The sequence below is a fragment of the Sus scrofa genome, chromosome 16 (assembly GCF_054392235.1).
Source record: "Sus scrofa isolate SSC_HxYL_T2T_F1_AM1 chromosome 16, Sscrofa_HxYL_maternal_Yorkshire_Landrace_v2.0, whole genome shotgun sequence".
Classification (NCBI taxonomy): Eukaryota; Metazoa; Chordata; class Mammalia; order Artiodactyla; family Suidae; genus Sus; species Sus scrofa.
In genome coordinates, this window is record NC_139398.1 from 32653692 (window position 1) to 32668032 (window position 14341).

The 14341-nt window shown below is 44.9% G+C and overlaps 1 protein-coding gene across 2 annotated transcripts in view; it reads right to left on the reverse strand.

Annotated features, from left to right (window-relative positions):
- The window catches only part of AGXT2 (alanine--glyoxylate aminotransferase 2), a 41077-nt gene that overhangs the window by 18280 nt on the left and 8456 nt on the right, over nucleotides 1-14341 (reverse strand). For both annotated transcript variants that reach the window (XM_085001553.1, NM_001244884.1), the window contains 8 exon segments: nucleotides 13899-13984; nucleotides 12700-12884; nucleotides 10865-10988; nucleotides 9243-9337; nucleotides 6765-6858; nucleotides 5899-5992; nucleotides 1418-1518; nucleotides 237-329 (listed from right to left, as the gene is read on the reverse strand). In XM_085001553.1, coding sequence (XP_084857679.1) covers nucleotides 237-329; nucleotides 1418-1518; nucleotides 5899-5992; nucleotides 6765-6858; nucleotides 9243-9337; nucleotides 10865-10988; nucleotides 12700-12884; nucleotides 13899-13984 — 872 coding nt within the window.

Genomic DNA, 14341 nt, shown 5'->3' on the forward strand with positions numbered 1-14341 from the left:
GCAACTCACTGGAGAGATTTCAATTTAGTGTTTAATTTCTGTTGTATCTGTTTAGGTGGAACAACTAATCCACTAATGAACTAACCAGGCAACCAGCCAAAGCTTCATTAACTTATACCCACGTCCTGGAATACCCACAGTAGATGCTTTCTGCTTGGACCACAGAGGAGGGTTTAACTCCCTGTATTTCTCCCATCCCTTCTGCACTGCATCGCACCTATTTGGTGGCCACTCACCTCATCTGCAATGCACACGCCTCCCCGCTCACGCACCAGCTCGAAGGCTTCCTTTAGAAACCCTTTCGGGTACTGAACCACTCCACTCACCCCCTGCAAAAGGCCAAACCAAGAAGACCTATGATAAGAGTACAGCCTTTGAAAGTACTATAAAAAATGAAGCTAGATTATTATCATCATTAGAAATACCAGCCATTGTAAAAACAGTCTCTAGAGCTGATTCAACTATGGACGAAAAGAGGGGCTATTACTCTTATGCCATGCCTTCTGGAATATGGTTGCAAATATCTTTTCTCCTGAGATTAGAAAAATAGTAGATTAAAGAGATTTAGTGGGATTATAGAAAGGCTCCCCCTGACAGTATGGGGGATAAGTAACTAAAAATTGCTGGAGTTTTCTTGTTGTACAGATTTAGGAATTCAATAATTTCATCTATCTCTCTGTTCAGTCTGGGAATGCAGGAGATAGTTTTTTCAAGATCAATTGAAAACCAGGGATTCTCTCTCTCTCTCTCTCTCTTTTTTTTCCCAAGGGAATGAACTAAGTCTGGAAAAGGACATGGCAATGACCACTTAAATAATTTGGAATTCTCTAGAACAGATGAATAAAAATTCTGATACTTTATTTCGTTTTGTTGCTAAAATGTATATTTTCAAAGTTGTACAGGGTACGTAGAATTTTACAAAATTAAGAAGAAACATTTGGAATGTATTTTCAAATGTCTGAAGCCTTAGTCAACACTTTGCTTTACAAAGGTTCCTGTTAACTAGTCCCCTCTGAGCTGGACTTCTTAACAGCCAAAAGGTAGATGGGCCACAGACCGCATTTCCAAAGTGCACCCTGAATTCTAATTTCAGCAGGTTATTGAGAATTTGAATATTGCTCTAGGAGTTTTACTTGCCACCTGTACTGAACAAGTCTCATTCCTATTATGGCTCCTTTACAAGCAGGGAGAAAAAGGCCACCATTATGACACACATAAAAGTGACCATAAAAACAAGACAAATGCTCTTTACCACTTTGTTTCCCCCATGAGGTAGAGTTCTGGCATTCTTAAGGGGAAAGAAGGCTTCTGTTTGAACAGAGAATGTAATGATGCAACTAGCATTCATAAAGCAAAAAGCTAAAACTCTGATCATTTAAAACTGAGCTCAATTAATGTTTAAGGTTTATACACCTACTTGAATTGGCTCTGCAAAAAATCCAGCAATGGATTTGGCCACAGAAGTGCTCAGGGTGTCTTTGAACTGTTCAATATACTGGTCTTTGGCTTGGCAGCAGTCTGCACCAAACAAACAGACAAAACACTGCATTTGAACGGCATCCCAAAGAATGGGGGAAAGCAGAGAAAGAAGAAAACAGGAGAGTAAATGGGCCTTAGAGTCCCTCAAAGACATACTGAACTGGGAGAGGAGGATATGGATTCTGAAGGGGGAACATTCTGTTAGAACCACTTGTACTTTGGTTTGAGCAGCAGGACTAGCACAGCCACAAAGGCATAAACAAACCACTCAGTCATTTCCATCCAGGAAGCAATGTCCCAAAGTTATCGTTGAGTCTGGTATAGAGGGTTTCACCTAAGGAGATCCGGATCCTCTCAGCTGGGTAGATTTAATCCACATGTAATTGCTGTCTGGATTTAATCTATTTGAAAATAACTCTATTTACCTTTTATTGCCACTTCAACCGATGTACAATTTTAAGGCTACAAAATATCTCAGTCTTTACTGTTAGTAAATAGGTTTATAGAATAATCAGAATTCAGTCTCAAGAGGAATGTCCTATAGTCAGGTGAGTTTCATCCACTGAAATGGATCTAGCTCTCTCCTCTGAAATAACTGGAATAACGAAGGTCCCAGATCAACTGTATCCATCTATGACCAACCCTTCAGAATTCTTATCCACGCCAGTAATTTGGTTCTAAACAGCACCACACAATCTCGGAATCCAAACCCATATCCATGAACAGCAGAAGGGATGCAGAGGGAGATGGGGATGTGATGAGGGTTCCTGGTGAGAGCAGCCTGGGAGGCAAGTCACCGCCAACCATCACGATGCCTGCTTAGAGGCGCCATGTGGCCCCGTCTCCTGAAGGCTAGAGACAAGGAAGAGAAACCTTCAGCTACTGCCTCAAAAAGGAAGCATATTTATATTTTATGCTTCAGCTCTTCATTAAAAAGTGGGAAAAGTACTACGTGACCCCGAACATACTTTGAGGCTACACGTGATGTTTGGGAAAGTGTGCTGGATGGAGGTACCTCATCTTTAGTTGGAATTGAGGGTTGGGGGTTTGAAGAAGGAAGTAATGAATTGAATATCAAATCCAGAAAGCACATGTTTGAGCATCACTTATGTGTTTTGATGGGCAGGATATAGTAGACAAATAGATCTATGCCCCAGCGATGGAAATGGCCTATTTTTATTAAGAAAGGAAAAGTGAATGGGAGTTCCCATTGTGGCTCAGCAGTAACGAAACTGACTAGTGACGTGGGTTCGATTCCTGGCCTTGCTCGTGGATTAAGGATCCTGCGTTGTGTGAGCTATGGTGTAGTTTGCACACATGGCTCGGATCTGGCGTTGCTGTGGTTGTGGTGTAGGCAGACAGCTGCAGCTCTGATTCGACCCCTAGCCTGGGAACTTCCACCTGCCACAGGTTTGGCCCTAAAAAAGCAAAGAAAAAAAAGAAAAAAAGAAAAGGAAAGAAAGAAAAGAATAGAAAACAACCTAAGAGGATGCTAAGGGCTAGATTGGACATATGTTCAAAAGATATAATTTGGGAATTTAGCAAAAGCCCATTTGTAACTAGAAAAATCAAAGGGTAGAGCAGAATGAATTCCAGTGGCTTACATTTGGACAAGACCAAACCATGAAGAAGGCTTGAACCTGTGCTAGATTTTTCAAGTTCAGAGAAGGGAGACATTATCAAATGTCATCAACTTTCCCCTTGCATTTTCTTCACTGGCTTGTTTCTCTAACTCCACATCAGGCCGCCTCTGGAGAGAGACTTGGGGGTAGCGGTGTTGCCATGACAACAAGGGAAGGAGCGTGATGCTTTTCTGGTGCTCCCCAAGTCACAGCATAGAGAGTGAAGCATTTTTATTTTAGCGGTGGTCTAGAAAACATTAAACAGAGTGAGGATCCAAGAAAGAACAATTCTTTTTTTTTGGTCTACTGACTTTTTTTAGGGCTGCACCCATGGCATATGGAGGTTGCCAGGCTCGGGGTGGAACTGGAGCTGCAGCTGCCGGCCTACACCACAGCCACAGAAATGTGGGATCCAAGCTGCATCTGTGACCTACACCACAGCCCATGTTAACGCCGGATCCTTAACCCACTGAGGGAGGCCAGGGATCGAACTCACGTCCTCATGGATACTAGTCAGGTTTGCTAACCACTGAGCCACGATGGGAACTCCGGATGCATTTATGAACATATGTGAATCTGCCTTTTTACAGCAAAGACCAAACTCCTCTCAGGCCCTAACAATGCTGGAGGAGGCCGAAATCCCTTTTTTGTATAAAGACACCATATCAATCTTGTCTACTGAGGATACGAGTTAAGAAATGGATTGGCTCCAGATGTGCCAAAGACCACAGTTCCGAGAAGCAGAAATGTCTGCCTGTCACTATCATTTAGCCTCTAGATGCTGCTAGAGAGACCCCACTGGGCTTCTGGGATTTTCATTTGACCTGAGGGTGAGGAGAAGGTCTCCAAGAGGGCGGAGTCGGAGAGGATGAGGTGAGAGGGACAGGGAAGGCAATGACCATGACTCCGAGGCTCTGTGCTGGTGCTTTTGCAGTTGGATCTGTGCACATCTGTGAGATGCATCCAGCTGATTCTAGTTCTTGGTGCCACATGGATGTGTGATACAGGCATGGCTATGATCTGCCTCCACTACAAAATGCACCCTCACTTGGACTCGTGAAGGCTTTGGGATAAGGGCTGTGGGGCAGGTGTAGATGAGAAACAGAAGCAGAAGCTGGGACTGTGCTCACCGCTGAGCCACGGTCAGACTGAGGGTCCCCAGGTCTCCTGCCTTCACGTGTCTCCTGGATCTCGCCAGCAATGCAGGAATCATTTTAAACCTGGGTTCATTCTGCTGACATATCAGTGTGGACCGGGGTGATTGTGGGTGGGGAGCACTGGCTTGGAGGGCAGAAGACTGGGGGTCAGGTCCTAGCTTTCCAGCTTCTTAGGTGTGTGGACCTCTGTTTGCTCAGCTTTCGAATGGAGGGTTTGAATGACAGCTTTACACTGCCTTTCCGTGATAAGCTCCGCAGCATCTTTCTTTGTTCTGCAGCTAGCTCATCCTTTCATTCTCCTACCTCTGTTTTGCCATTATCCCATCTGAATTTTTTTTTTTTTTTTTTTTTTTTGGTCTTTTTGCTATTTCTTGGGCCGCTCCTGCGGCACATGGAGGTTCCCAGGCTAGGGGTTGAATCGGAGCTGTAGCCACCGGCCTACGCCAGAGCCACAGCAACGCGGGATCCGGGCCGCGTCTGCAACCTACACCACAGCTCACGGCAACGGCGGATCGCTAACCCACTGAGCAAGGGCAGGGACCGAACCCGCAACCTCATGGTTCCTAGTCGGATTCGTTAACCACTGTGCCACGACAGGAACTCCCCATCTGAATTTTAAGCTGGCTGTGACTTTTCTTCCTTTGCAAGCTGATGTTTAAGGTGTCCACGTGCATTCTTCCTCTCCGACCGGTGACTCACACTGCTCCATGAAAGGTCTTTTGGCTGGAGCATTTCCTGCTTTTCTCCAGGGGTCCTGCCCCATGATGATAAGCATGAGGGGGGCCTTGCCGATTAGCAAGGGACAGGTGCTGTTTCTGTGTCTCCTCCCCTCTGGTGAAGAAGAGGTAAAGGATGCGAATAGCAAATCAGTGATGAATAGCAGCTCTCCTTGCGAGGCTGCCTTTACAACTGCTGAAGAGGTGTCAGCCGCCTTCAGAAGTGGCCTTAGGTTTTGACAAACACTCTCACTTTGGCTGAGTCTCTGGAGGGGAGCTTCACTGAAGTTTTTGCTGTTTGTTTTTTGTCTGTTTTTATGGCTGCACCCATGGCCTATGGAAGCTCCCAGGCTAGGAATCGAATCCAAACTACAGCTGCTGGCTTATGCCACAGCTATAGCAATGCAGGATCTGGGCCTCATCTTCGACCTACACCGTAGCTCACAGCAATGCCGGATCCCTGACCCACGGAGAGAGGCCAGGGATGGAACCCGCATCCTCATGATTACTAGTTGGGTTCATTTACCACTGAGCCACAGGGGGAACTCCTTGACTGAATTGGTAAATAATCCCCACCCCACACCCACCTTGTTTTCTTTTAAAACTGGTAGCAGAGCTATTGATGGGAGAGCTACAAGAGCCCCTGTAAGGAAGCAGCAGGTGATGGTCTGATTTCGGCTTAGCTCTGATAGCAGGAGATGCAGAGATGCTTTTCCTGACAGGATAGGGCGCTCGGATGCCACAGGGGGTCGTAGGCCTAAGAAGTGTTGGTTCAACGAGGGGTGACTTCTTAGTTGTGTTTCCCTTGGCTTTTTCCTTTCCCACTTTTTGAACTCTGTTCACTCAGGAATGGTTCTGCCTTTCTCCATATTCCTGACCCCTCCTGACCTCCCACCCTGTGCCTCCCTCCCTGCCCCGCTGGACCTGGTGCACAGCTGCATTCCCTCGTTGTTTGCACTGGAGAATCTCGGCAGTGGCTTCCTCCCCAAGGCCCACGGAAAACATCTGGGCACATTGTCTGCAAAGGACAAAAGAGGGAGTCTGGCAAGATATGAACACCAGGCAGCCAAGTGGGGGCAACATTATGGTCCCAATCAAGGCAAAAAGGTTTCCTTTCTTTTTGGCTGTGCCTGAGGACTGCGCCACAGCAATGACCAAAGCCACAGCAGTGACAATGCCAGATCCTTAACTGCCACCAGGGAACTCTAAGAGGAGTTAATCCGATACTGAGATTCCTCCTTTACTCTTCTCCCACTTAGGACAAAAACCTCCTATTATGCTCTGAAGAGATAATTTTTTTCTTGGAAATCCATTATGTGGGCACTCCACAAAGGAAACTGATTTCAATGTCAACCTTGGAAACAATTTGCTCTAGAGTTTGGTGGGTAGGGGCATCTGAAAGGATAAGAATAATTAGGTATCTGATTCTGGGGCTGAAAAAGTGGGGCCAGTGAGTGGGAACAGAAGGTCGGTACAAGGATGAGTCTATGGAAATGCAAAGCGCTGAGAATTTATCTCAATGCAACCACTGGCAGTTTAGCTGATTTTTATTTAAAAGCAAAAACAAAATTAAAAAAAAATCTGTATCATTAACTATTACTCAGACTCTGAAGGTCTTCCTAAGAATCCTTTCCCTTAAACGGTCTTTAGTTCCATCAAGTCAAATTGAGCTCCTGATTCATTATAGGCTTTATATTAATTTCTAATCCTAAGGCCTGGAAAATCTGATCAAAATGATTCCACCCTCCTGGCAGTCTTTAGAGAAATGAGACAAAAATCTCAAGACTTACGGATCGGCAGTCCATCCCAGTGGGGATTCTCATTTTGTAGAACCCTACATTGGTCAGGCCAATTGTGTAAGGACTGCACCCATGGTAGGCTCCTCTGCCGAGAGAAAACAGTGGGAGGACTGAGTGAAGTATATTTTTCTTTGACCCCTGGCCTGAGGAACCCTGGGTAGGACAAAAGAGAAAATCCATAAAGGGTGTGGAGATGAAAGAGAACATCACAGACATGCAACCCCAGAGGTCTCTAAGTAATCTTCTAAGCCCACGCCGGATGAATTTACTTATTTCTCTTTCCTTCAGGTGTCATAGATTTGAAGTTGTGAAAGGAATCCTGGAGACCACCTGGCCAAGAACTCTGACCTTAGACCTGCCCTGCTCTGGTGCTCTAAAGCAGTGAGACAGGTCTTTTAGCAACATGCCAGAAATTATACATTCAATGAGTCTGAAAGGAGTCACTTTGAGAAGCCAAATATTTGTTTTGTGGTTTTTTTGCTTTTTTGTTGTTTGTTTGTTTTTGTCTTTTTAGGGCTGCACCTGTGGCATATGGAGGTTCCCAGGTTAGCGGTCCAATTGGAGGTGTAGCCACCAGCCTACTTCCCAGCCACAGCAACTCAGGATCCGAGCTGTGTCTGCAACCTACACCACAGCTCATGGCAACACCAGATCCCTAACCCACTGAGCAAGGACAGGGATTGAACCCGTGCCATCATGGATACTAGGTGGGTTCATTAACCACTGAGCCACGGTGGGAACTCCCAAATATTTGTTCTTGTGATGCGGCTGTTGCTCAGCATCTTTAGGGATTTCTCTTCAAGGGCTCATAGGCCACTTTAGTGGACATGTAGGAAACACAGGTCTTGGAAGTCCCTTTTGGGTCAGCAGGTTAAGGATCTGGGGTGACTTGTCACTGCTGTGGCTGGGGTTCGATCCCTGGCCTGGCAACTTCTGTATGCCTTGGGTGAGGCCAAAAAGAAAAAAAAGAAAAAAAAAAAGGAAATATAGGTTTTGTTTCCTTTTCTTTTTGAACCTCAGTCATAGTTAGTATAAACTGTCCTACTCTTCAGTCTTGGTTTTAAACAAATTGTGGCAATTCACCAAGCATCTAAGACAATTAAGACTATTCAAAGGAATGGCTGTGTATCTTTTAGGACAGAACACAAACATATACTGAAGCCTAGTAACACCATGATTGCTTTGGATAAATCAATACTTGCCTGGACATACACAGTTTGCAGTGTTTATTTACAACTCTATCACAGTTCTTTCTTATTCTTTATAATGCTTTATTATTACTTATTGTCCCATATTTCTTTGATAGCAAATGTTCAGGTCTGTAGTCACTGCATATGCATTTTATATGCGATGTGGAGCATTGGATGTGCTATGGTAAACAAATCTTACAGAAATCGCATCTTTGAATTTAGACAAAAATTATGGCCAGAATAGTGAAAGAATGGGACTATTTCTTCATTTCATCAACTTTTACTGTGTCACTCCTGCCTTTTTTACATAATCATTATTATAAGAGTCTGTATAAACATCCTATATACAATTACACAGTGCAGGCAAAATGCAAAGAAAATCCCTAGTTTTCTACTCTTTTTTAATGCTAATAAAGCCTTTAAGTGTTTATAATGAGTGTATACAATTATTTTTCTCTTTTTTTTTTTTGTCTTTTTAAGGATGCACCCATGCATATGGAGGTTCCTAGGATAGGGGTCAAATTGGAGCTGTAGCTGCCAGCCTATGCCACAGCTATAGCAACACTGGATCCAAGCCGCGTCTGGGACTTACACCACAGTTCACGGCAATGCCAGATCCTTAACCCACTGAGCAAGGCCAGGGATCGAACCTGAGTCCTCATGGATGCTAGTCAGACTCGTTTCCGCTGAGCCACGACGGGTACTCTGACAATTATTCTTCTTTTTAAAAATTTTGTTTATTAAATTATTGATTCTCGAAAGTCTACCCAAAGGAGTGGAAACATAGGGTTAGAAATGCATCCTCTGAACTTAAAAATAAGGTGAAAAATGGTACAGCTGGCACCATGAAATAAGTATATGGCTCCTTATCATAAGCAAATGGAAATATGCCCAGTGTCATCTGGCAAAGTCATGAGTTTCTTGTGGTACGGACCAGTCATTCTTACTTGGCATATGTCCGTAGTCAATACCACATCTTCAACATTAAAAAGCGATCATGTAACCTTGTTAATTCCACCGGAGAATCTAGGATGTAACTAGGACTCCAGACTCTTGCTTACGTTAGTCAGTGGCCCCTACCTTGGATCAGGCCGATTTGGATGGTATTACCCAGTCATAAAACTCATTGGACTGACCCTACCCTCAAGACTATAATTCTAGAAAATCCTAGAAAAACATTGCTGGAAAGCCCCTCTCTTGCCCTAGGCTATATTTCAAGATAAACATTTACTATTGGAGTAAGTCAAGGTTCAAGTTGAATATTCCAAGGTGAAGTTACCTGAAAGAAATGATGTCTGTGTTATTTGTGTGTGCTCTGGCCATCAGCATGGCTAGGTCATTGGCTTCTGAGCCACTGTTCACCAAGAAAATGACCTGGAGCAAAAAAGGAGACACGTGGTCATGAGACACCAATTCCTTCGAAATGGCTGAAGGGGGTAGGTCCCAGCCTCTGATTATTAAGGAGAATTCCCCTCAGACCAGCAGCCCCATCGTTTTATTATTATTTCAATTCTACTGAGTAGCCACTCAGCACTAGAGATACAAAAATGGCAGAGGGACTGTCCCAGCTGTGAAACATTCTGGACTTTCATTGGCTTACTGGATGCCCTGCAAAATGCTGAGATGGAGAGACCTGCTGAGTTGTACAGGGGTTGGTGGCCAAGGGGATCTGAGGACTGGGTCTCTTGGCCCTTGAACCTAAATCACCCCACAAGATTCTGAAGGTTCAGGATGAGGCAGATTCCCTGATCCTACAGCCCCAGAGGATATCCCAGTCTGTCTCTTCAGTGTATGTGAATGTCGAAAAAGCAAGCAAATGAACAAAAAAATGCAGCTCATCCTGGTGAAAGAAAGGGGAGCACTGAAGGATACTGGATCCTCCAGGCTCAGGACCAGGAGGCAGGTGCGGTGACCTTGCCCACTTCCTTGAATCTGCAAGTGCATGAACTCACCTGTTCTGAACTTAGATTGCAGCCATTTCGACTTTCTTTATCTCTTGAGATAATATAGTAAATAGTAAATAGGGTACCTAGTTAATACAGTAGAATAATAATAGCTAATATCAGGTATGGCAGATTGTTCTACATATGTATTAACTCACTGAACCCAGAAATGCAAACCTTGGCCAACATTTTAACATCTCAATTCAGTTAAAAGGTCAGTCATTTCAGGGGCATTTCCCTTGTGATGCAGCAGAAACCAATCCGACTAGTATCCACAAGGTTGCTGGTTTGATCCCTGGCCTCGCTCAGTGGGTCAGGGATCTGGTGTTGCCATAGGCTGTGATGTAGGTCACAGGCACGACTCGGATCCCGCGTGGCTGTGGCTCTGGCATAGGCCGGTGGCTACAGCTCCGATTTGACCCCTAGCCTGGAAACCTCCATATGCCCCAGGTGCAGCCCCCCCACCAAAAAAAAAATTCAGTTATTTCAGATGCAGAAAAACATCTCATTTAACAAAAAATATCTAAGTGCATCTTGGTTCAAATGAACTTAATGGTGCATTAATTTTCAAAAAAAAAAAAAAAAAGGCTCCACTCTTTGTTAAAGAAGAAATGACAGTGCAGATGGGGTGTGGAGCAAAGAGGTGAAAACTTCCTGAGGAACACAGGAAAGCGCCAGGAAGGCTGGTGCTCCCGCTAAGTGCTTTCTGCAAAGACGTGGTGATGAGGAGAGTGGCCAAGGAGAGGCAGCCACCTGGAGTGACAATGTGAACCTTGGCTGCTTTCACCAGCAACTCCTCAGTCCCTTTCCTCTCCTTGGCTGCTTTCAGATCTGGCTATCACCTCCCTCATTTCACACGTTCCATCACGGACCGGACTCTCCTCCCACACTCTCACTTCCTAGGCAGGCTTCCCCAGGATCCTGCGACTATTGTCCCTTTGAGCTGGGACCATCAGACCTTCAGAGGCTCAGGAAGAAGCGCTGAAAGCTTCTCTGCGTATTCGTGGATGGGAGGGTGGAAGAAGACGGGGCTTGTGTGCCACAGGCGGCCAAGCTGCGTTTGTGCCGCGGCGTTTAGTTTCCTGGATGAATGGAAAAGCAGAGTTACCCACAGTGCCCACGCCCATGTCCCTCCCAACACTGGCCCTTGTGAACTCAAACCAAAGGCTGTTTCCCAAAGACACTCAAGAGGCTGATTTCATTTGCTCACAAGAAAGAGATCGAAATGCCAGAGATCTGGCAAGGTGAAGTGCCGCCTCAAAAGATAATGAATTCCTCAGCACCAGAAGTGTTCAAAAGAGACTAACTGCTTGCTGGGCATTTTAGAAGAGAAATTAGTAGTGTAGAAGAAGGAAGTTTGAACTTGTAATCTCTTCTGATTAGATTTTCTTATTAACTACCCTTTGGAGAGTTTGGAAAATAGAGACAATTAGATGTAGTCCTGGGCATCTCCCCATGTTTTTTCTTTTTTTGTCTTTTCTAGGGCCACTCCCACAGCATATGGAGGTTCCCAGGCTAGGGGTCCAATCAGAGCTGCAGTCACTGGCCTACGCCAGAGCCACAGCAACGCAGGATCCATGCCACGTCTGCAACCTACACCACAGCTCACGGCAATGACGGATCCTTAACCCATTGAGCAAGGCCAGGGATTGAACCTGCAGCCTCATGGTTCCTAGTCAGATTCGTTAACCACTGCACCACAACAGGAACTCCTCCCCATTTTATTCTAAAGAATTATAAGTCTTGGAGTTCCTGTTGCAGCTCAGCAGAAACGAATCTGACTAGTAACCATGAGGATGCGGGTTGATCCCTGACCTCACTCAGGGGGTTAAGGATCTGGCGTTGCCGTGAGCTGTGATGTAGATTGCAGACTCGGCTTGGATCGGGCATTGCTGTGGCTGTGGCATAGACTGGAGGCTACAGCTCAGATTCAACCCCTAGTCTGGGAACCTCCATATTCCACAGGCACAGCCCTAAAAAGAAAAAAAAAAAAAAAAAAGGAATTATAGGTCCATCAAGCACATGTTTACAAGATCAACAGTTTTTCCTTTAAAGAAGATTCCAGGAGTTCCCTTGTGGAGCAGTGGGTTAAGGATCCAGTGTTGTCACTGCTGTGAGCTGAATTGTTGCTATGGCATGGGTTCGACTGACCCCCAGCCAGGGAACTTCCACATGCCACAGGTGCAGCCAAAAAAAAGAAGAAGATTTATTTGGGTCTTTGTAGTGATCAGTGATGGTGAACATTCTGTAACCACAATTGTGAAGGATCTGAAGGTTCACATTGCAGGACAATAGAACTAAGGGTAGACAGTTATGTGGGACCTGACTTGGAATGCTTTGAAAAGACAGGCCACAGGGTTTGAACTTGCTCTAAAGGAGAGAAAATGCTAAAGTCTGTTTTTATTAAAAACTGTCACACTTAAAATCAGTTCAGTGGTTAAACAATTTTTTTCTTTTTGCTTTTTAGGGCTGCACCCACGGCATATGGAAGTTCCCAGGATAGGGTTCGAATCAGAGCTGTAGCTGCCGGCCACAGCCACACCAGATCTGAGCCGCATATGCAACTTATGTCACAGTTTGAGACAATGATGGATCCTTAACCCACTGAGTGAGGCCCGGAATTGAACCCGTATCCTCATGGATACTAGTCAGGTTTGTAACTGCTGAGCCACGACAGGTACTCCCATGGAGAGAGGGAGTCTTTAATCGATGTCTGAATCACTAATGTGATCATTAGCCTGTTTTCCATATATTCTTCTGGACTGAAAGTCCAGAAATGTTAGGGATACTCACGGGTGGCAGTGACCAACGCTGACAGTGACAATCCCAGAAAAGAAATCCAGGTATCTGTTTCCCTCATAATCAAAGAGCCACTCCATGTGGCCCTGATGGAGCAGCAGAGGCTCTGGGAAATAGGCCGTCTGCACAGGAGAAAGGTGTTGCTTGTGAATGTCCAGGACTCGGCTGTAGGCGATCGACTGCAGGGGGCAAGATGTCAGAGTTCAAATCTGCCTTTTCCTGGTACCCACGTGGCTTACAAGGTAACAACAGGTCACTTTAGTCTGGCCTCCCCACCCACCCAGTACAGGGTTGCTGCCCTCGCTGTCCAGGGTGGCTATATGCCTGCAAGTGACCTCCTTGCAGGACAGACACCCCAGGCCCTTCCTCTCAAGTGGAGGAAATTATTCATACAGCTCTTCTGCCCATTTCTAGAACAAGCATGAAGAAGGGGGCTGGAATTTTCTACCTCTCAATGAAATGCCTTGGCTATGAGTTGATTTTTGCTGTGGAAAAAAAAAAAAAAAAAAAGACGTTCAGTAAATGTCTGAAGTAATGTATTTTTTCTGCCTTTTTTTTTTTGAGAATAAAAAATGAAGTGCTGGTGGTGTTTATGTCTGTAGCTATCAAGCCTCGGTCCTATGGTTCTCTTTCCTGACTCTATTGATGCTACAATTGCTTATGGATATTATGTAGAGTGAAGGAGAGAGAGAGATGGGGCAGGGAAGAGAGAGATGAGTGTAATATACATAAGCTTGGGATCAAAATGATCACTTTCTGTTTTTTTGCTGGAGGATGACTCGAAGATCAAGTCTCGCACTGCCACACGACTAGTCCGAATCAAAACAACATGAAAAGCAAGAGTATGTCATCGCAGTCACGATCTGTGTATTTCTGTGTATCTATGCTTATATCCCTGTAATGCACATGTTGTCATGGACAGGCTCTTCCTTGTTCTCTCTCTCTCCCTCTGTTGGTCCCTCCATCTCTGCCTCTATCTGTCTCCCTCACACACCTGCACTCCAGTCCATAGGCTACCACTGAAGGGAGTGAGAGAGTTCCCATGCTCTTGATGACTTAATGGATAGGATATCTGACATGAATGGCTCAGTGGCAGGCAGGGACATTTGTGGGTCCTTCTTGAGGAAACAATTATTTTAGTCCTGCCAGGAAGAACCACCTCTTTGGGGTTTACCTAAAGCCCTGACTCTTACCTGGTATCTTTCAGGTGTGAAGTCACACGGAGGCATGATGGGCTTTGTATGAAGACCGAGTTTGGTCACAGATGTCCAGAAAGCACCTACCGAGAGTGAAGTGAGTTAGGACCTCAACTAAACATCACACGGACCTGTTTGTAAAAAGCATCTATAGTTAACCTGAATCAAAGTCCCTAGGCAATTCTATTTACTTCTTAGTTTAAATAAAATCACTTAAATCAGCCTTTACTCAGGCATTTTGTGCATAGAACACCTAAATAGACATTTCTCCAAAGAAGACATATAAGATGGACAATAGGCACATGAAAAAATGCTCAACATTGCCAATTGTTACAGAAATGCAAATCAAAACCACAGTGTTATCACCTCATAGTGATCAGAAATGGCCATCATTAATAAGTCTAAAAATATCAAACACTGGAGAGGGTGAGGAGAAAAGG